General features: G+C 44.0%; 1 protein-coding gene across 4 annotated transcripts in view; it reads left to right on the top strand.

Moving 5' to 3' along the window:
- The window catches only part of EPB41L4B (erythrocyte membrane protein band 4.1 like 4B), a 169,365-nt gene extending 153,740 nt beyond the window's left edge, over window positions 1-15,625 (top strand). For 3 of the 4 annotated variants that reach the window (XM_082754028.1, XM_082754026.1, XM_082754030.1), the window contains 3 exons: window positions 4,976-5,044; window positions 8,940-9,103; window positions 10,758-15,625. In XM_082754028.1, coding sequence (XP_082610154.1) covers window positions 4,976-5,044; window positions 8,940-9,103; window positions 10,758-10,827 — 303 coding nt within the window. In that variant the 3' untranslated portion in view covers window positions 10,828-15,625. The remainder of the gene's footprint in view (window positions 1-4,975; window positions 5,045-8,939; window positions 9,104-10,757) is intronic. The other variant, XM_082754027.1, reaches the window with a different exon arrangement.
- The last annotated feature ends 5,918 nt before the right edge of the window (window positions 15,626-21,543 follow it).

The raw sequence follows: 21,543 nt of genomic DNA, 5'->3' as shown, positions 1-21,543 counted from the left end.
ACTGCCCCTCTTTAATGTGTGTGAATTAAATCCATCTGCTGACACTGACACCTGGATATTACTTCGACAAGCAGAAAGCATCCTGCCTTCCTTGAGAAGAAGGTGGCCTGGGATGCAGCACGCATGGGATTCACACCAAGTTTGGTTCATCAGGGCATTTAGTTCACACAGCCTTTTCCAAGAGTGATTAGCCAATGGTATTGCTGGTTTACATCTCCATCCTGTCACAAGTTCATAGTTTAGGCTGATTTTTGCCTTGTGCACCCAGGCAGCGACTATGCATGCCTGCCTGTCATGTCATTTTTGTTGCCACACACAAAGGGAATGAGCTGGCGTTAATGTTATGTGAGTGGTCATCGGAGCCAAGAACTACTTCCACACAAAATAGTTTGTTTGGCCATGAACATATTGCGTGGTGAAAAATACCAGAAAATCTTTGTTTTCACATTTTCCACCTCATTATGGAAACAGCCACCAAAGTGATATGACAGCAGAAATGGAGCTTTACTGAATAATTGCAGGGTTCAGAATCCTATCACTGCTTTTGGAAAGTGGGTCTAATAGATAACTCATGGTTTTTAAGTTGTATCACTCATCAGGACTGGGAAATGCTAATGCAGTTTACTCCAGGAGTTTCAGCTGCTGATTTTTTCTAGTTTGACAAGTCGAAATGAATCTCACCTCTGTGCTGTACGGATGTGATGGTATTTAACTTATAGCATGCGTTTTTAAATAAAGCACCACCGAATATTCCTCTGGCTGTATGTGTATACTGAGAGATGTGTTTACGGCACCATTTCAGGTGTTAGCAGCTCTGCTTCTGCTCCAAGGCACAGTAACTTAGTGAAGTGTTTGTCTTGCGTAAACCCAATGACAGCACACAGCTTCTCCAGCATATTGTAAGGTCAAGGTGCATAGGATGGGGGTGAAGCCAAGTGAAGTGAAGAACAACATTTGCCTGTCAACAGCACAGCAGCTTATCAGACCCTTGCAGAAGGAGAAGCTGTTGTGGCAGGGCAGTGGATACACTGGGTACTCTAAATGTAGAAGAACATACCCAAATTAAGCCCACTGTTCCCCGAAGTGTCATTTTTTTTGGAACAGCAAGGACATTTATAATATTCCCCTCTGATAGAAATACCAGAAATAGCTCATTTTATTTCAATTAACACATTCCAACTACTAACTCATTTTCCACAACTCTCCTGCTGTTTTCATTTCAGGTGGGAATACTCCTTCTTTGTCTCTCCAAGTTCAGTTTGCTTTTATGAGAACATTTCATTTTTTTTTTTTTCTTCTAACCCACTTAAAATGTGTACAAGTGTTTTTACTGAGATTTTAAATGCTGTCCAGAAGATGTTTTTGCACACATGAAAAAGGAGAAAGTTCTTATTATGCTGTCCCTTTTCTTCCTTCACCCTCCTTCAATCTTCCCTGCAGTATAAATATCAAGGAAAGCTAGTGCTGTTAGTTCTTTCTGGTTGTGACAGATACCTCCAAAATGTGTCAGCCCCACGGATGGCTGAGTGCAACAAGAATTTTTGAGTACTAGCAGAAAATTATCCACAGATATTTTTTATGTAACTTCTTCCTTTTCTTTCCTTCCTTCCTTCCTTCCTTCCTTCCTTCCTTCCTTCCTTCCTTCCTTCCTTCCTTCCTTCCTTCCTTCCTTCCTTCCTTCCTCCCTTTATTTCTTTCTTGAGCCAAGTGTTCTTTTAGGCTTAGTAAATTCTCAACTTGCCAAGCCAAATATTCTAGACAAGGAGACACTTGTCCAAAATAGTTCTGCTACAGCAGTGCACCCTGACCTTTCAAGCTAGAGGCATGTGAGGTTGTGAAACAAGCCCTCAGCACGCGAGGTGCTGCTGGAATGCGCAGCACAACTCTGCAGCGTGGACACTGTTGCCACTCCATCTGCCAGCATGAGGATTTTTGTGCCCAGTTGTGTGCTTTAAAGCTGTTTTCTCTTGGTTTGCTTTATACCGAAGCAGACAGCATACCTCAGCACCCCATCAGTTGACAGTCCACTAGCAGCTACTGTGTTTTGCTAGTCTGGGCAGCTACGGTTCAGCTGCGTGAGACTGTCCTACACACGGAGCTGCCCACCTCCTCTCTCTCATCCCCTTACATTCACAGTCCCAAGTGAAGCCTGGAAGCTCCTGAAGGTCTCCAAGGGTGGAGAAACTGCAGGTTTGTGGTAGATGGGTCTGTTCTTCTTCCATTCTCAGCCCTCAGGTGGCAACATTTCGGTCTTGTCCTCCTGTTTTGGTCAGGGAATAGTATTGCTTTCTGAGCCAGTCTGAATGTTGACACCATGCAATAAATTCATCCACAAAGCAAGGATCAGGAAGACACGCGCACCCAACACCACTGTCCTTGTGTGGTGGGGCATGAACAGGCAGGGTTTGCTTCCTGCTGGCAGGTGCTGCTGGCTGCTGCTCGCCTCACAACACTGCTGGCCAGGGTGGACACGCAGGATAAGGAAGACAAGGCATGTTCATGGGTGAAGTAGTCTGAGGTTTCCATATGCAATTTTACATAAGCCGGTTGCCTAACCGGTGCTTTCCCTTACTGTCTTGCCGTCCTACCTTAGCCTCAGTCTGAAAAGTGTTTTTGAATATATGGATTTTTTTCTGCAATTACGTAGATTAGGGTTTTCTTTTCCTCCTGAAAAGAACCAAGCTGTGAATAGTTAAGGACTGGTGCTGAGCAGACAGCAGTAGTGGCCTTATCAAGGACCAGGCCAGGGCCAACCAGGCCCAGGCAAACCAACAAACGCCATTGTGCCATCTGAGCTGCACCGGCCTCTTCTCAGAAGGAAACAAGAAAAAGAAAGACTAAATCCTAAAGGCTGAGTGGGATGGTTTCTCTTTCTCACTCTTAAATGGAAAACAAGCGTGCTTTTTTTCCACCCTCTGTTCCTTAATTTCTGTTTTCAGTTTCATTCAGATGCCGGAAATCGGTGGGTTTAGAGCCCACAGAGCCCTTCATTTGTTGGGATTGCCTTGTTCCTGAGATTAAATAAACGCAGCCCTGCTGGAGAGGAAGTCATGCAGATAACTAAGCCAGATTAACTGCTTTTTGCTGGGTTTTGATAGGCAGGCTGGCCTCAGCCACACGCACGGGCCGCAGCGCTGATTTTGCAAGAGGGTGCTCTGCACCACTGCGTGCCTCGGCGTGCAGCCAGGGCCGGCTGGCGTCCTGAAATATACCAAATCCCAGGGGGCCCCAAAATTGTTCTGCATCCTTTTCCTTTTCTATATTCAGGAACTGCACTTCATTTCCTTAATGAGCCCAATCTGCAAAATGAGAAAAAAGTTTGGCCATGGTATATCAGACTCAAAAATGCATATGAACAACCAACTTCCCATCCTGGTGTTGCTTTGCCTTTGGTTAAAGGATGGGATTTACGATGGAGCATGCTTATGTTTTGTATTGTTTGTACTTGCAAGGAGCTATTGCTTCAACGTGATGAGTAGATTCAACCAGCAGTATAGTATACGTACACTTTGCTGACAGAAATATACATCTATAAAAAAGTGTGAAATTTTCTTTTAAGTGTTTGCATAGAAAATTATGATTTAAATGAATTTCTCCCTTGCACAGATGTTTGTTTGCTTGCACCTGTATGATTGATTTATAGCCACGTCTGTTCTGTTAAAAAAGGTGTTTAAATGCTGAGCTGTATTTTTGCCATCTATACTCCTCATGTTTAAGAAGCCCAACGATTAATGCCAAGACTAATGCCACGTGTTCGCAGAAGCAGGCCTACAGATGGCTGTTAATTTCCCTTGGCATCCTTATAAGCCAAATATGTTTCTGTTATTTTATTTGCAAAATAAACACTATATATTTACTTAATTATATCTGACGTCATAATTTCAGGTTTTGCTTTGGCTTACAAGGGCTTAGGGCATTCAGGGTAGCTTTCCTGGTTATTCAACAGCAGTTACACAGCTGTAGTTAGCAAATTATGCTGGAATACATGCATAACAAATGCACAGCGATTTCTATAATAAAGTGAAAAACACACCTGTACACTGAAAAATGTGTTTTTCCAAATGGAAAGCATGAAGAGTGGTTCAAAACCTGCATTTGATATTTTGTCCTCCCTTTGAAGGCATGAATAATGACTGCATTCCAAAGAGGAATCACTCGCAATGGAGCAGGGCAGAGGTTGTTGCCACTTTGAATATTTCTTTAATTTCCATGGACGTTTGAAATAATTTTCAGGGCAGAAGTGACTTCCAGCAGGGCCTGGGGCAGTGACAATAAAGAAGTGCTCTGGGCTGAGCCTTCTCCGTGCAGGGACGTGCTGGTGTCTAACCTGTCCACTCCAGGTCCTGTAATAAAAACCTCCTGAGCTCATCCTTGAGCACAGCCCAGCGCTTGACACAGACAGACAGACAGGTCCCAGCAGCTGCCTGAAGCAAACAGTTGTCCATGCATATCTTTTATTTTGCATGGAGTTATCTTTCGATCCCATCTTATGTGATCGTTTGTCTTGCACAACAACTGTGTAACTGAAAATGTGGGGGAGTAAAATATGTAAAGCGTATATGTAAAGCATATGTAAAGCTCTTCAACTGAAGTTTCTGCACTGTAAAAAATTGCTTCTGCACTTCATATTGCATATTTTTAAATGCAGTGCTCGCTGAAGGAAGCAGGTAATGATCCAGTGACTGTTTACAGAATTGGAAGGTATATTGTATGCAATCAGCTCAGAACCTGCACAACAAATTTAATTACATGGTAAAAATCAGTCTATTAGGTTTTCATATTTATGCTTTGACTATTCATCATCAGGTTTCTGTATGCATTTTTGGAGGGTTCTTTTTTGGTCTGGTCCAAGGGCTGCTGAACTGCTCTAATTTGTTGGATATGTCACTATAGTTGCAATGCTTTGCTGCTTTTTTTTTTTCTTTTCCATTTTTATGCTCTGAAAGTAACATCTTTTTCTTTATCTTTTTTAAAGATAAAGACATTCCCTGCTGATACATCTAATCCTTTTTTCGATCCTTTTACAACAGTACCACAGTTTTCTGTAAGTAGAATGTGCAACTAAAAAACTGTGTATTTAATGCACTTCCAAGTGACTTTTTTTTAACAGTCTCAGAAACTTATGTGTTAAGTAGTCCTCAAAAAAAAAAAAAAAAAAAAAAAAAAAAAAAAGAGATAAATTCCAAGCAGAATTTAGAGTGAAAATCTGTTAAATATTCCCATTATGCAAATAATTAACTTGCCTGCATTCAGACGTTGCTGCTTACTAGACAGAGGACTAAGAGTTAAAGGTCAAGGCTCACTGCTAATGCAGTCAGACCCCAAATGCTGTTCAGTTCAGGACTCGTGAAGCTCCGTAGTGTCACTCCAATGGAGTGGGAATGACTCAGTCCTCTGTCTAGCGACTGCATGGCCTGCTGCCTGAAACTGCTTGCTGTGCCATCACAAAAAGGGGCCTGATTTTCATTGAATTTGCATCTGAATTTTAAGGAATAATTATGGTTAGTGTGCTGACGACTACAATGATATCCTTGTATAAACTCTTGTGTTTACTTGATAATCTGAATCAAATATTGAACTTAGTTCTTACTAAGCTTTCACAGAAGTTGGGATTTAGATTTTTTCAGTAAAGTAAACTACATGTGAACAGAAACAATTATTTGACCACTCAAAAATAAAGTCCAATCCAAGCCCTACTTTAAGGGTAGGAGCATTATGTAATAAGTGTGACAAAATGATCTACTCAGGCAATTCAGAGCCTTCTGAAAGATTTTTGGAGGACTTGATATAATGGAATATGTGATGTGGGATTAATTATAACCTTTCCCGTCCTTTCCAATGGGAGAATGGATTCTGGTCTGTAAGAAAAATTCCCAGCTTCTAATTGTAAACCGCAACAACTGGCTTATAGTTTATTAGTTTGTTTTGTTTTGTTTTGTTTTGTTTTTAAATTACACTGACAGAATGAAGCATATCAGCCTTTAACCTTAAGTTTTACTGGTATCTCTGATCTATATCTAGCATATGATCAGAGACAAGCAACTTCAGTCTCTGTTGGGCCACGTGCAGTGACTGTCTGCACTTAATGAATTGAAGGGCGAGGCTTTTCTTTCACAATAAACCTGATCGTGAGATTGGATCTAAATGCTGCTTTTCTCCACCTGAGTATTTCAAAGCCAAAGTTGGTCAGGCTCCACAGGATAAGTCAGTGCTACTGTTGAGCTTTTAATAAATGAATCCGAAAAGGAATATGTCACAGCAACTTTTCACTAGATTGCCCAAGTCCAGATAGTATGTCTGTTGTAAAACCTAAGCCAAAGTTACACTGTTCATATCTTTCATCACAGTGCTTTATGTAAGCAAAAAGATTTGCCCAGAATAGCTTTCCTGTTAAAGGGTAATGATTGTCAGGAAATTATTTTTCTCCCTATGATGATTATAATGAAAGTAAGATATAGGAGAGCAATATTAATTATTTTTTTCCATTGGTGGGCATAGAACTTTAAAATCCAAACAGAAGCTACCCAGATATGTTTTCTCCACAGCTATTTCCATCCTGTAGAAAGTGGTTACTTCATGGCAAATTCAAATGCTGAAATTTTTGTTATACTCACAGGAAAAAAGAAGGAAAGTTCAAACTTAGCTTTCAGAAATTCTCCCTTTCTCTCCTTTTCGTGGGCAGGGGTGGCAGAATCTAGATCACAAACATTTCAAACACCATTACAATAAAAACCTAATCATGAAATCCCATTCATTGCTTTAAGTGAGTTATGTACAAATATCTTTGGTAAACCAGCTGGTAAACCAGCCACTACCTGGAGGACTGCTTGAGGATGGGAGAGCAATTAGGAATGTTAATTACACTTTGGTCCTGTGTTTCATGGTCCTCTGTCCCAGCCCAAGGAAATGTGCTCCTCCTCAGCAGTGTTTCAGTCCACCCTGATTCATGGGCTCTTCCATGGGCTTGGAGGTAGCTGAACCCCAGAGGGAAGCTGTAAGGGAAAGCTCTAGATCAGTGCTAGGTCTTGCACCTAGCAAGATCTATCTCCGAGTGTCCTCCAGTCGCACACAGCTATCAGCATTTCAGACTCCTTTTTTTTTCTTTCCTTTTTTTTTTCCTCCTTGCTCCCCCTTCACTTTTACTTATTTATTCATTTATTTTGCTTGGAGCAAGACATTGAAATCTTACTGAGCAGAGGGCTTCTCTTTGTCCACTGGTGTTGAGGAAAAAATAGAGAACTTGTTTTCCTGGAATGCTTAAAAAGAAGGTTCGTGCCAGGAACCCCCCTGAGTTTCAGAGACTTCCACAAAGAAAAGGCATGGCTTGATGACCATATTCTCAGTGGGAATAAGTCACATAAACTTAAAATTAATGGAATTATATCTGTTTAAACCAACTAAATATATATATTTTCAAACATACTCTGTAAACAGTTATTAAAAGATGCTTTGGATATATACAGTAAAACCATTATCTGGAGCAAACACACTTGAGGACTCAAGGCAAATCTTCAGCAAGTGTAATTTGCCATAGTTCTGCTGATTTCAGTGAGGCTGGGAGAATTTACCTCAGCCTCACAGGGTGGTGTCTCATGCTCTTGCCATGAGTATCACCTGGCAGCCCTCAGAGGATGGGGATCCTGTGCGAGGAACACCAAACCCCATATCCCTGTAGCCAGTAAGGCTGAGTTCTGAAAGCTGAATGACAGAGAAGTTTGAACAGGCTGCATTAGCCAGTATTTGCACATAAAATTGACCAAGGTTGAAGAGGGAGGCTTTCTTTAGTAGATTTTATGTTTTCCATTTTGATTAATTTTGTGGAATTAATGGAATTTCTAATGCTTCAGAGCTTGTCTTGGAGCATATCACATGCTTTTAGTTGAAACACAAGCAGGGACATGCTAAAAAAATAGAATAAGCGAGCAAACCTACCACAGCCATTCCTTCCTGGGCTCAAATAATTGTCCCAATGACTAAACTGGTTTGTTTGTTTAGATTAATACTATGTGGCTTGCAAATTTTGAGAGCTAATTAAGAAAGAAAAGTCGCTATTCAAAGAGCTGTATCACTATCATATGCTCCCTTATGACAGTGACTATTCTTCCTCCCTGCCACAAAGTCTGAACAGGAGGGAGAGCTGCCACGACAGAAATTGAGCTGGTGCCAGCAGGAGCATCCCCTAGTGGTCCCAACACACTGACGAACTGAAGTTGCTCTGTGCCCTTCCCAGGTCAGGGCCATGCAAGCACTGTAGGCACTAGCCACTGTGGTTTGGCATGAGAAATGGTGCTTGCCAAAACACAAAGCAGGGCTAATTTATTTTTAGGGCTTATCCCCTCCCTCCCAGCCACATAGGAGGGTTGGTCTTCTCTGTAATCCTGTGGTACTGACCTGCCTCACCTGAAAGATTTGGCCATTTGTCTGTAACCAGCACTTCCAACCTTGGTTTAACGTTGCCCATCACTTGCTGCTGGAGAGCATTCCTCCTGAGGGATGGGGACTTTGAAACCTAGACTACAAGTATGTGCCACAAAGCAGTGTAGTCAGAGGACCCACAAAGCAAATTGAACACAACTTGTGAAGAACAGTCCAGAAAACCCTTCTCATCAGCATGCTGCTGTGTTTTTAGGGAAAACGCAATCATAAGCAGCATTCTCCAGACTGATTATGCCTTTCATCTGAATGCTGCCAGTCCCACACAGGGCGTTTTCATCTCACAGAGCCATAAGGCTCGTCCTCGGGCACAGCTGCCAGCAGGGCAGCCTGCTCCGTGCCCACAGATGTTGCACTGGGCAGCTCTAGCTACAGCCTACTTTCTCTTTAGGGCTTGCTGCTACTGAGTGTTTGGCAATGAATTGGGTGGTGAAAGTACACAAGAGCAGTAGAAGCTAACCTATACCTTTCCCTTCCGTGTCTGTATGCATTTTTTTTTGTTGTAGGCAGAATTTACGGACAGCAAATTGCAGTGCTGTGCGGTGCAGTCGTCGCCTAAGCTATCGCCGGTAGCTCCATCGCCCGTCCTGAGATCTCTGGCAGAGACTATACCGACTCCAACGGTGCAGACAATATACACGTCACATAAACCGATTTCGCTGGCGGACAGGTACTGTGCAGTTCTTTCACAGCAATGCTATGATGCTCTGTGCAGTGAGGGAGTCAGCCGGATTTCTCTTTTTCTATCATAATTACAGTGGGGATAATTCACCATATTTCTAAAGTGCCTTTTCTGCTGATACCAAAAGATTTTGAGTTGCTGCTTGACACCTACTTCAGAATAAGTGAGCTTTGTAAAGAAATAGCTATACTTCCTATTTGCTCTGAGAAAAAAAAAAAAAACAACAAAAACAACAAAAAAAAGATTAATTAACAGCTGCAGCCAGCAGTGTACCATTTCTACAGCCAATGGCCTGTAGAGAAAGGGTTTTACAGATTTTCCTCAGGCAAGTCATTTCCCATGAACCACAAAGGTTTTCCTTTAATAATCGCTGTCGCAATTTGTTTTTTGAAATTAAATGTCCATGGGGGAAAGCTGAGGTTGAGAAATACCTGCTCTTCTAAATGAAAAGCAGACACTGATTGTTTTTTCATTTTTGTGTTTGTATGTTTTGTTTTGTTTTGTTTTGTAATGTCAGGCTACATTGGCCTCTCTTATAGTTTTTCAGAGAAATAAAATGCCATTCCATCTTTCCACAAGCAGCTGCATTCAGTTTCTATTCTCCCATCCTGCTGGTTTTGCATGTTGGCTTCTTATTCCAGAGTTTAATCAAAGCTGAATTTCCCAAGCTGATAATTTACTGAATACAAATGCAGGAGTGGATGTACTCAATACTTCTGGAGCACAAGAAGTCCTAAGTTTATGCTGAAGACAGAAATCATTCATTGGCATCATAATACATTAGCCTTTTTTACTTTTGGATTTACAGTCAATTCCCACTTTCATTTGTTAACTATTTTGGCAGATGTTGGTTTAACTGCACTTGCACACTTGGTCAACATTGCTAACTCACCTAAAAATATATCGTTACGGTGGAAGTGTAGTTCTGAAGCTGCAGTACTGAGCTCAGCTTCCACAGGATGTCCCCAGCTCAAATGAGTGATTCCACCCCTGCCCTGTCTATGAACAAAATGTCTGCAAACTGCTTTCCAAGCATTAGCTGCTAAATTCCCAGAACAATACAGCCAGCAGTTGGTCTTCTTCCCCATGCTATTTATTAAAAAGATTGGATCAGCAGCCCAGGGCACTCCCAGTGCTGCAGAGCCCACAGGCTCGAGAGCAATTCGATGTGAGAGCGAGGACATTCAGGCTGTGCTTCTCCACCCTGATGGGTGCAGGTGAAGTAGGGCTGTGCTAAATTCAGTTTACATAGCTGTCCCCCCCAGCTCAAACCATGCTGAGGAGCAGAGGGCTGTAACATCAGTCTTTTGTTTGTTGGCATTTACTGTAGCTGCTTTGTTTTATTTTTAGAGTCCTAGTCCAGCTTCCTTTGAAATCGGCAGCCTTTAATGGCGATGAGGTTAAAACATAAACTGTTTTGCCATGTGGGTCTTTTTGTGTCCTTTTTCTTGCTTCTGTTTGCTCTTCAGAAATATCAAGCGGTACTTGTTGTTGAATCAGCCATCAGTTATCAGCTTTTCACTGAATTGAGTTTGACCTTTTTCCCCCTCCTTTGGTATTTTGAAAATGTTAATTATTTTAAATTGAAATTTGAGACTTATTGTTGTTCCCATAATTGGCTGTTTGTGCATTAATTACACAGCGCTGAGACTCTGAGGCGTGAACTTGAGAGAGAGAAAATGATGAAAAGACTCTTGATGACAGAATTATGAAATTCTCGCTTCCGTCAGATGGAGAATGGATTGGGGCCTTTCATGTGCCTTCTGTCTGTTTACATTCCTCTGCTTCTGTGTACTCAACATAATGCATCGGGAAAACGTGTGATATTCCTGACTCGCCTGGATTCACCATGGTCGGTTAAAATTAAGTCTCGGCTAGACTTTAACTTGAAGGAGTTCCTTTATTCGTTTGCTGCTGGGAAATAAACCTTCAATCCTTTGTCTCTCCTGAGATTTTATACTATTAACACAGTTAATTTCAGGTTTGGTTTTGGTAAATCTAGGGCAAAAAGGATCAGCAAGGAGCATACTGATTTCTATTGGGAAACACTGTTCTGTACATATGTTAATAAGTGCACAGAAATTAATGTTATGCAGAATATTTTGATAGTAACATAGAAAATATGTCATTTTGTACAACTGAAAATTGCAATGAGCTACTGCTATTTGTTAAAGAATCATTTTTAAAGCAGAAGAATGATTATTACATCCTAACCCCAGGACTGTTAGTCTCCACAGAAAAAACGAATGGCTGTCTTATTAAATTCCTAACCTTAACCTTTACTCAGAGATATAAATAGCTGCAAGGGGGAGGACACCCCTCCGTACAGGTATACACACCCAACGCTCCCTTTAGTCCGCCGTCTTGACCTAAACCTGAAACTAAATCTTACTTTATTTCCATTAAAGATAAAAAAAAAAAAAAAACAGTTGTTTAAAGTAGTTTGCTACTGACTTTCTAGCTTGATACTGACTTTTTTTAACTCAGTGGGAAGTTTTAACTTCTCCAGGTTGCCTAGGCACGAGGGCCTGCCCACACTCAGAGGGCTTCTGCCCTGCGCTGGAGGTTTGCAGAGCCGCATCAGCGTGGGCACAGCCTATACTGAGAGGGTGTTTTCCCTCCTGGATAGACAAACCACCTTCCTGACCAGCAGTAATGGATGGATCACATGGAAAAATAACAATAGTTTGTGGCCTAGCTGTGTCTCTACCCATTTTTCACACTACTAATCAGCACATCCCTAGGGGCAAGGCCTTGAAGGTTGGCTTCACGCACGCAGGCCGCCTGCGCTTGTGGTGGGAATGTCTCAGGCACAAGGTTCGGTGGTGGGTGTTCCCCTGTTAGCAGGACCTCAAGGAGTGTGTTTGTGGCATGCAGGTAACGCGACCAACAGTTTCCTATTTAAAAACAATTAAAAAAAAATATAGTTCTCCATTTCCCCCTGTTCAGCAGTGCAGGGTTATCTACAACGCCACCACCAACTGACCGTCAGCTACAAGGTACTATTCCAACAGGAAAGCTTTTGTGCGTTTTGTATGGCTGAAGATGTTTATTTTTCTGTTACTCTGTACACTGTGTTCTCTGTTTTGTATTAAGATAAAAGATTGTCCTTAATTTGGTACTGATTACGATGGCTTTATCTCAGCTTAACCCGTTTGCTTGTGTGGAGGCTGGGAAGTGACTGCTGTGAGACTGAGTTTCCTTCAGAGTTAGCTTGTGCTCTTTTGCTGAAATGAGATAATCTTGAGAGCATTATAGGACTGTGGATTGCAATGTCGGAGGTATAAAATGACTTGTCTATTTTATATTCACTGGGACAAGAAAATAGCATTAGGCTCCCCAGTTCAAATCTGGCAACCCCAAACCTTTCCTGTTGCCGTAAGATGGGGCAAAACAGACAGCGCAAGTGTTAGGCAGAAACCTGCAATGCAAAATGTAATGAAGTAGCTCAACATGAGGAATGGGCACAAGGAGTTATAGAAACACACCTGGATTGCAGATTTCAGAGCACTCAGATGGCTTTGCTGGGTAATCGGATACAACCTGTACACCATCCGTCTTTTAGTTACAGTGCCAAGGCATTTCTGTTCCTTATGTATCCATGTACCTCTCCATCAACCCAGGGTTATTAAAAATTAACTAGGAACTTTAAATCCCTGTGAAGAGATCAGAAAGGAGGTGAAAATATTCTGTTTCTCATTATTCTTTGCTCACTGCCTCCCAGAAGGTGCTGGTAGAGGTAGAAGCGACAGCACCTTTTGTCTGCACCCAAGTAAAACTGAGCATTGGAAGAATAAGTAAAAGAAGATTCTAATCAGAGATGCTGTTTTGGGAGAGGAAAGCCAAGTAGGTTTAGGAATGGCACAACACTGACCCTAGCTGAAATCTGGTCTGCTGCCTGCTGTTAGACAGCCTCCAGTTGTATGTGCATTGGCAGCTGTTTCACAAAGTCATTATCAAGAAGAAAACAGATCTGAGCACACCCTTTGGTTGTACTGATTGCCTTGGAATGGACATTAGGAACCCTGCAATATGCCTTCAGGTCTGGGGACAGACATCCGATTACCTGCATTGGGGCAGTCTGGTCACATATGCAAAAGCCTTTAGCGAAACGGAATGCCTGACTCAGACCAGCCCATCTGATTTTCTGGCTCTTAAACCAGCTATTAGTTTATTATTTTGAATGCAGGATTTTACTCCTGTTGTATAAAAATTATTAAGCTGAGCTGCTCAGAACTGGAAAACAAAACAAAAAAAAAAACACGAACCAAGGTGACTTTGCAGTGGCCAGGTCTCCATGGCTGGGGTGTGCTCTGGCATAGCTGGGAGAGGGCAGAGTGCTCCCTCCTTGGTGCCCCCAGATGGAGAGGGAAAGGCTCGTGTGGCCACTCAGTTCCGGTGGGATGGGTCCCACAGAACAACCCCACGTACGTTGCCTTGTCTTGTTTTAGTGTCTTATCCACTGGCTGCCACTGTTTCCTATTCTGCAGTCTAATGGAGCTTTATTCAAAATGTTTGACTGATACCGAACTCGGCTTTTAACTGCAGAATGCCATCACGTTGTTCTTTCTTACTATGTACTTTCTTCAGCCACGCTTAAGCGTCTCAGTTTTCACATCCTTTGAATAAATACTCCTGCCTCGCCTCTGGTTGGGAATTACAGTGTCAGGACACCTGTTACCCAAAACTACTGCAAACAAGACAACGTCAACGTGAACATAGCCGAGGGGCACATAGTCTAGATTTGCCCCCAGGCTTTAACTTTACAGGTGTTAAAGGATACTCTGCCTGAAGGTATGTCTATATAATAGCGCAGAGGTATCTGAGCTAGCTTTAATGAGCTTGCATATGTAGTTGTGGCAGCATGAAGCCCAGCACAGGCTATCATTATCATGTACATTGACACGTGTAAAGATAACGCATTTAAACAGCAGCCTTCTGAAGCATGGTCTCCAGAGCTGGTGACAAAAAGGGGTATCTGAAAGGACTCTGTCTTTTCAGCTCTCCTGGGAAAGGGTTCATCTCACCTAACGTTACGTGCCCAACTCTCGCCTGAAGAGAGGTGAGAGGGACTGCCTTCTGGAGGTGCCTCTGACTTAAAAGTCTACCTTTGTATTGCTTAAAGTTAAGTGAGATGAATCCTGCTCTCGGTCCCTCTGGTTAGGTCTACATTGCAAGCCCTTGCCAACACGGCTCCATCATCCAGGGGTCCTTTGAGGTACGATTTGTGATCGACATAGCTCTGCCAGCAAAAGCCTTGCACGTTAGGTGTAAATACACCACCAAAAACACCCTGTTGTCAGAACAGCTTTTATCCCTTACGGGGAGAGCAGAGAGCTGGGAGAGCTTACGGTGGCAGAAGCTTGGAGGCATCATTAGGGCTGTGTCCAGTCTGGGAGCAGCTGGTGGTGAACCCTCTGCTATCACCACGCCAGCAAAGCCCACCTGGGGTAGTGCCCCGGGGTGCTCCGACCCCGTCAGCAGAGCCCAGCTTTCAAGTGTGAAGTTGCAAAGTGGCAGAACGCAATGTTGTCGTGCTTGGGTGATTCCAGCAAAATTTATTGGCCATTTAAATAGCTATGCAAGGAGTTGAATATTTTCTCATGTTGCAGTCTCTCATAGGAGACAACCAGTTGTGGTTTGGTTTTGTGCGGTTCTGGTGTTTTCACTATTTCGTTTTAAAAGGGATAACCAGGTTTTCTTAAGAAATGCTGTTTGAGATCCCAAATCTCTATCAGATCCCACAGTGTGTGCAGATTTTTCACGTTGCAAATGTGCTCAGACCCTGAAAAGTGCAATGTTTGAAAATTAACTCCTCAGAAGTTTCAGCTCATGGCTTCACAACTCTCTTGCAACAGGTTGCCTACGTGCCCATTTGAAACAGAGCTGGCAATGCAGTGAAATGTTTCACTGGAGGCAGCATCATGTTTTGTTTGAACTGTTTACAAATATCCTGTTTTTCTTTTTTTTTCTTTCTTTATTTTTTTTTTCTTTTTCCTGAATACATTTCTGGTTCATTGGCTACAAAAAACTATTTGTAATTATGCAATCAAATATTGTTTCTTTCTTTTCCCTTTTTCTTTTTTTTAAAAAACTTTTTTTTTTTTTTTTTGATGTCCTGATGTTCAAGGAGTTTGCAATAAATATACTGGTGCTGATCTGTAATTGCATGTAAGATCAGCCTCACAACTGTGTTTTGTAAAGTTAAGTGCCGTAAAAGAACCTGCAGGGAGAAGGAGGGAAGGGAGCAAGCAAGTGGAGGAGAAGGCTTCTTTGGCAGCTGCAGCTTTGACTGGTGGGTAGCAGCTTTAAAGAAAGATTGCTCACATCGTTTTGTTCCATCCTAGTAGCAGCGTGTATCATCAGGCAGTATTTGATGGCATTTTGTTGAAAACATTCCTGGAGAGAAACTTTTACGGCTCAGCTGTTTACCTGTTCCTGTATTCATGCCTGCAATAAATGAAATGAAAAATAAACCCGAGAGTCCGAGCAGTTTGTAGTCAAATCAGTGACTTAGGAGGCATGGGGGCTATACATATATATAAAGGAAACACCAGGTTGCATTGTAGCATGCCGGTCGGGTCATTAGCTGGGGCACGCGTTGATGAAAACTAGAGTGATGAAACATTGTCAGGACCAAGGTAAAGAAGCATGAACCATGGCATGCTGCTGGTCTTTGAGCTGGGGCTCAACAGGTGGCAAAATCACTACTGGAATGGAGGGGTGGGGAGAAAGCATCTGCTTGACACAGTGCTGGGAGACCCCAATTTATTAAATTGATTTATGAAGGAACACGTAATAAATAAATATGTTTAAGAAGTATTATTAAATAGAATTTTAAATAGCTTTTGTTTTCACACAACTAAAACATTTCACTTAGATTTTCCCTTGATTTTGCTGGTTTTTAAATGACTAAATAAAAAGTTGCTTCAGAATGAAACACTTCCCTTTCCTTTTGTTCAAAGATCTCTAAATCAGGACATTTTGACATTCACTTTCACGGTGCATTTATGAAATGAAATCCCAGTAACATTCACCCCATTTTCTGAGGTTGCCAAAACTCTATATTGGGAAGGAATATGATCCCATCACGATTTCTCCAGCTGGGTATTCATCCATTTTTAATCTCTGTGCAGGGAAAGCAACAGATCAACGTTCTTCCATCAGTGCTCAATTTATTCCAAGAAAATTGATTATCCAGCCAGCAAACGTAGTTAATTAATTCCTCTTAATACATGTCTTCGCTAAAGAAATAGTGTCCTGGGGTGCAGGGAAATGAGCAGCTGTCTTCTAAGAGGTCAGCAAACACTCCTGTATAACTTCATTGAGATGGAGAAGCGTGAGGACTTCAGAGATGCAAATCTGAACAATTTCTGGTTTTACTATTAGATGTCTGATCTATGGGACTGGACACAAGGCCGTTAAGATAAATTCTCAGGGGACATGCTTTCTAGAGCAGAAAACAGTCATCACGCAGGCACGATTGACTCGGCGGGGGGAAGATAAGACAGTAGCTAACAGCCTGGCTGTGCTGCACACAACCTGCCACAGAGAGGGGCAGAAAGGTGCCTGTGCTGGTGGAACAAGCCCCAAAAGAGAGCAGCAAAACCCACGCCATCCGATGCTGTGTGCACTGACAGCAAAGCACTACCTAAAATGTTTGCCTTTTTAGTTTATTCTAAAGCTACACATACAGAACTGCATCATTGCATACGCAGTTGATGCCAATTATGTATTTTTAAGTGAGTCTTTCTACTGTTGCTGTGGGACGCCGTTCCAGTGGCCACACAGCTCTGCCATCAGAGTATCTGGCACAGCATCTCACAGCAGCGAGGCATGAAAGCCACGTGGATCTTTACTGCTTCACGCACTGATTATCCTGCTCTGCAAGCCGGGAGCCAGTTACCCTCCTGCATAGCTCTTCTGCTGCCTTTCATTAGCAAAAATTCTTTTGGAAACGCAAGGAAAATGCAACATAAACTCTTTTCCTCAAAGATACTTAGTCACTGAGGCTTAGCATCGCTGGGCCTAATGATTTAAAGAACTCGAGGTTTATTTTTTAAATTTAATTATTTGCCCTGCTGCTTTCCAAAACAACAAAATAAAACAATGAGATTTCTGCACTAATTGCTGCCTGCTCCAGCTGAGCTGGGCCCTCCTGCAAGCTCCAGGCTTGGCAAGGTCATGGGGTAGTTTGGCAAGAGGGGGGAAGGTTTTTTTTAGGGGGGGAGTAGACAGTGAGCACCCCCAGCAGTGGGCCCCGTGCTGCCCTGCTGGAGGACATCGGCACCTCCAGGACCACCAGGGGAGGGTTTGGGGCTGGGGACAGCCTGAGTTTAGCTTCACAGCCCAGGAGCCCGTTCATTTTTTCGTTTCCAGCCTGACAAGCTGAGGCTTGATGTTGGTTCAGGCTGGTTGTGATAACTTTGCTGGTTAACACAAGGCACCGTGAACAGGTCTCTCTTCCACCCACCTGCTCCTCAGCCCCTTCACATCCATCCATGCTGCCTCACTAGCCCTCCTCTGCTCAGCACGTGCCCTTCTACTCCTTCACAGCTTCCTTCACCCCCCAGCAGCATCCCTCCCCTCACACACAAGTACTTCTGGCTTTGTTTCCTCTCCAGTGAAACTCTTGGGCTTTTCTGAAGCCCCTTGCTTTCCTTGGCCATCAATAGGTGCTCCTCCACCTGCACCTGCAGCAGTGATCTGCTCCCAGGCTGCCTGGGCCACCTCAACAACCACCATGAGGTGACCTCTCATCAGGTCATCAGCTACACTGTTGTGTGCTACTGTGCCAAACTTCGAACCCCAGAAAAGGAACAGGAGCATCTCATCTCTTCATAAAGCCAAATTGACAACTCGTTAATCCCCTTCAGGTGCTCCAAAGTAAGTGCTCTCTTCCCACAGCAACTCAGCTGGCGTTAATCTTGCAGCAGATTATGTGTAATAAATCACAAGGGCAGCACAAGCTGGGTGCTTTTCTCCTTCTCTTCCTTTCTTTTTCTTCTTTTACATTTTTTTTTTCCTAATAAGAGCACAACCTCTCACCTGCTAAACCTGAGCTACTGCTCTCACAATAAAATCAATAACAAACTTCTGGGTTTGCCCACCTGGTCTCGCACGAGAAACATACCAGTAAGTCTCAGTGAAACTGTATTTTTTTTCCTTTATGTATGTGTGCTGAGAAAATAAATAAAAATCCAGCCTGTAGAGCAGCAGCTAAGAAACCAAAATTGTTAAATCACAGAATCACAGAATCACGGAATTTTCTAGGTTGGAAGAGACCTCAAGGTCATCGAGTCCAACCTCTGACCTAACGCTAACAGTCCCCACTAAACCATTTCCCTAAGCTCTACATCTAAACGTCTTTTAAAGACCTCCAGGGATGGTGACTCCACCACTTCCCTGGGCAGCCTGTTCCAGTGCCTCACAACCCTTTCAGTGAAGAAGTTCTTCCTAACATCTAACCTAAAACTCCCCTGGCTCAGCTTAAGCCCATTCCCCCTCGTCCTGTCACCAGGCACATGGGAGAACAGACCAACCCCCACCTCGCTACAGCCTCCCTTGAGGTACCTATAAAGAGCGATAAGGTCGCCCCTGAGCCTCCTCTTCTCCAGGCTGAACAAGCCCAGCTCCCTCAGCCGCTCCTCGTAGGAGCCCCTCCAGGCCCCTCACCAGCTTTGTCGCCCTTCTCTGCACCCGCTCAAGCACCTCGATGTCCTTCTTGTAGCGAGGGGCCCAAAACTGAACACAGTACTCGAGGTGCGGCCTCACCAGAGCTGAGTACAGGGGGACGATCACCTCCCTAGCCCTGCTGGTCACACTGTTCCTGATACAAGCCAGGATGCCGTTGGCCTTCTTGGCCACCTGAGCACACTGCTGGCTCATATTCAGCCGACTATCCACCATCACTCCCAGGTCCTTCTCTGCCTGGCAGCTCTCCAACCATTCCTCTCCCAGCCTGTAGCTCTGCTTGGGGTTATTGCACCCCAGGTGCAGGACCCGGCACTTGGCCTTGTTGAACTTCATGCAGTTGACCTCAGCCCATCGGTGCAGCCTATCCAGATCCTCCTGCAGAGCTTTCCTACCCTCAAGCAGATCGACACACGCACCTAACTTGGTGTCATCTGCGAACTTACTGAGGGTGCACTCGATGCCCTCGTCCAGATCATCGATGAAGATATTAAAGAGGACCGGCCCCAGCACCGAGCCCTGGGGGACGCCACTAGTGACTGGCCTCCAACTGGACTTGGCTCCATTCACCACGACTCTTTGGGCCCGGCTATCCAGCCAGTTTCTAACCCAACGAAGCGTGCGCCAGTCCAAGCCAAGAGCAGCCAGTTTCTTGAGGAGAATGCTGTGGGAGACGGTGTCAAAAGCCTTGCTGAAGTCAAGGTAGACCACATCCACAGCCTTTCCCTCATCCACCCAGCGCGTCACTCTGTCATAGAAGGAGATCAGGTTCGTCAGGCATGACCTGCCTTTCATAAAGCCATGCTGACTGGGCCTGATCGCCTGCTTCCCCTGCAAGTGCTGCATGATGACTCTCAGGAGGATCTGCTCCATAAATACCTTCCTGGAGAGGAAAAAAAAAAAAAAAAGCAACTTTTGGCAGACAGAAGGATTTTTCCAAGCAATTTACACCCTTAACCACCTGTGGGATATCCATCTCCCATCCTTCCCCAGTAACGTGGTTTTGGTTCCCCCTCTGGGAGAGCTGTGTCAGCGCAGTGACTCAAACCCCAGCACTGCCAGCCCTGCGTCCCACCTGTGGTGGTGTGAAACACCTTCCCACACAAGAGCTGTCCCTGAGGATGCTGCTCCGTGCCTGTCCAGCTCAGCACACCCAAATGCTGGGAGCTGAGGGTAAGCTGCTGCCTTCACTGCACCTGATGGGGCCCGTCATAAAACCACGTGGAGATCAGCAATGAGTTCAGTAGAAAAGAGGGTGTCTTGGTAGGTTTCAGCAGCTTTGTCTTCAGGGGGGACACATCTCCTAGATGGGTGCATTACCTATGTATGGAGCAGCAAAAACTCCAGGCTCCTCTTTCTAGGGACATCCTACTCCTGAAAGAAAGCTTTCTGTAACACTGAAACGGCTCAGGCAATCCCCAAATGCCCAGGAGAGGAGCTTTAGAATGTGCAGGACTGGTCTCCTACAGCTTTGGGTCACCTCAGGGCAGCTCCCTGAGTAGCTCTCAGGCATCCTGTTCTGGCACTGCTGCCTCTGGTGGGGAGAGCCTGGCACAGCTCCTTTGGCACGTCTAGTCCTAACGTCCAATTAGTGTTGTTTATGCTCAGATTGTAACCGAAAGGAAAAAAAAAAAAAAGTGATGCTTCACTAGGTCGAAGAGTGTAAGGAGATAAATGTAATTAAAATAAATGCAATATATTGCAAGATACCACCGTTTAATTAAAAGTATATGAATTATGCATATATCTCTTCTGCAGAATGTAACCGTGGGCTCCAGCAGCTACCGAGTGCACTCCTGGCAGCCACCCCGTGAAACACAGGCTGCTTAACGTCTCACTCACACACCTCACACTTCCTTATGAGTAAACAGGAACATACACGGGTTTTGTTTGGAGTTATTGCTTTCCTGTGCCCAACAAGAGGTGTGAATCTCATCCCACCAGCTCCCACCCCAGGAGGACGGAGACTGCCTTTTTGGCAACTCTGGCTAATTTATTGTTGATATATTTCTCATTTCCATGCCTCACTGACAGTTATTTTTTTCTTTCTTTCTTTTTTTTTTTTTTTTTTTTTTTTTTTTTTTTTTTTTCCACACACAAATCCTGCCTGTTTCTTCTAGGTAAACTTTGGCCTGTGCTCAGCAAGGCACTTAAACACACATTCTGCTGCACTGTGTGGCTTTCTCCCAGGCCTCACCCGAAATAAATGGGTAAATTCAAGCAGCTGAGTGCAGTACCAAGGCTTCACATCATGAGATGCTCTCACCAGCCCCATTTGATCAGCAAGGCTCTGCTGCCTTACTGCGTGCCTTCTTGCTGATGGAAAGAGTACCACATAATGAAGCCTAGAGGCTGCAGCCTGCTCTGAGAAAGGTGGGTGGTTTGCTTTCCTCCCTGCAGGTGACGTGGTCAGGTCTGGGTAAGGACTCTGCACTGAACCTCACCTGTTGGGCTTGCATGGCTCAGGACATAAGGGGACCTCGCCAGCTGCAGGAGGGTGGAGGACATGGGGGTGTTGAGGCAGAAGCATGGTGTCCTCCTCCCAGGGGACATCATGTGGAAGGAGAGCTTGGTTGGGAAATTAAAGGAAAGAAGTAAGCTGCTGTGAGATAGTCTTGGGAGGGAGAGAGGGAAGGAGACTGCTTTCCAGCAAGGGAGAGGTGGGGAATGGCTGAGCGCTCCTATGAAACAACTTGTGGAGGCTTGAGCAGCTCAAACACAGGAAGAGGAACTCA

Source organism: Aythya marila (assembly GCF_965140915.1).
Source record: "Aythya marila genome assembly, chromosome: 2".
In the NCBI taxonomy this organism is placed as follows: Eukaryota; Metazoa; Chordata; class Aves; order Anseriformes; family Anatidae; genus Aythya; species Aythya marila.
The sequence above is the reverse complement of the archived record's forward strand: the minus strand, read 5'-3'. Positions and strand labels throughout refer to the sequence as shown.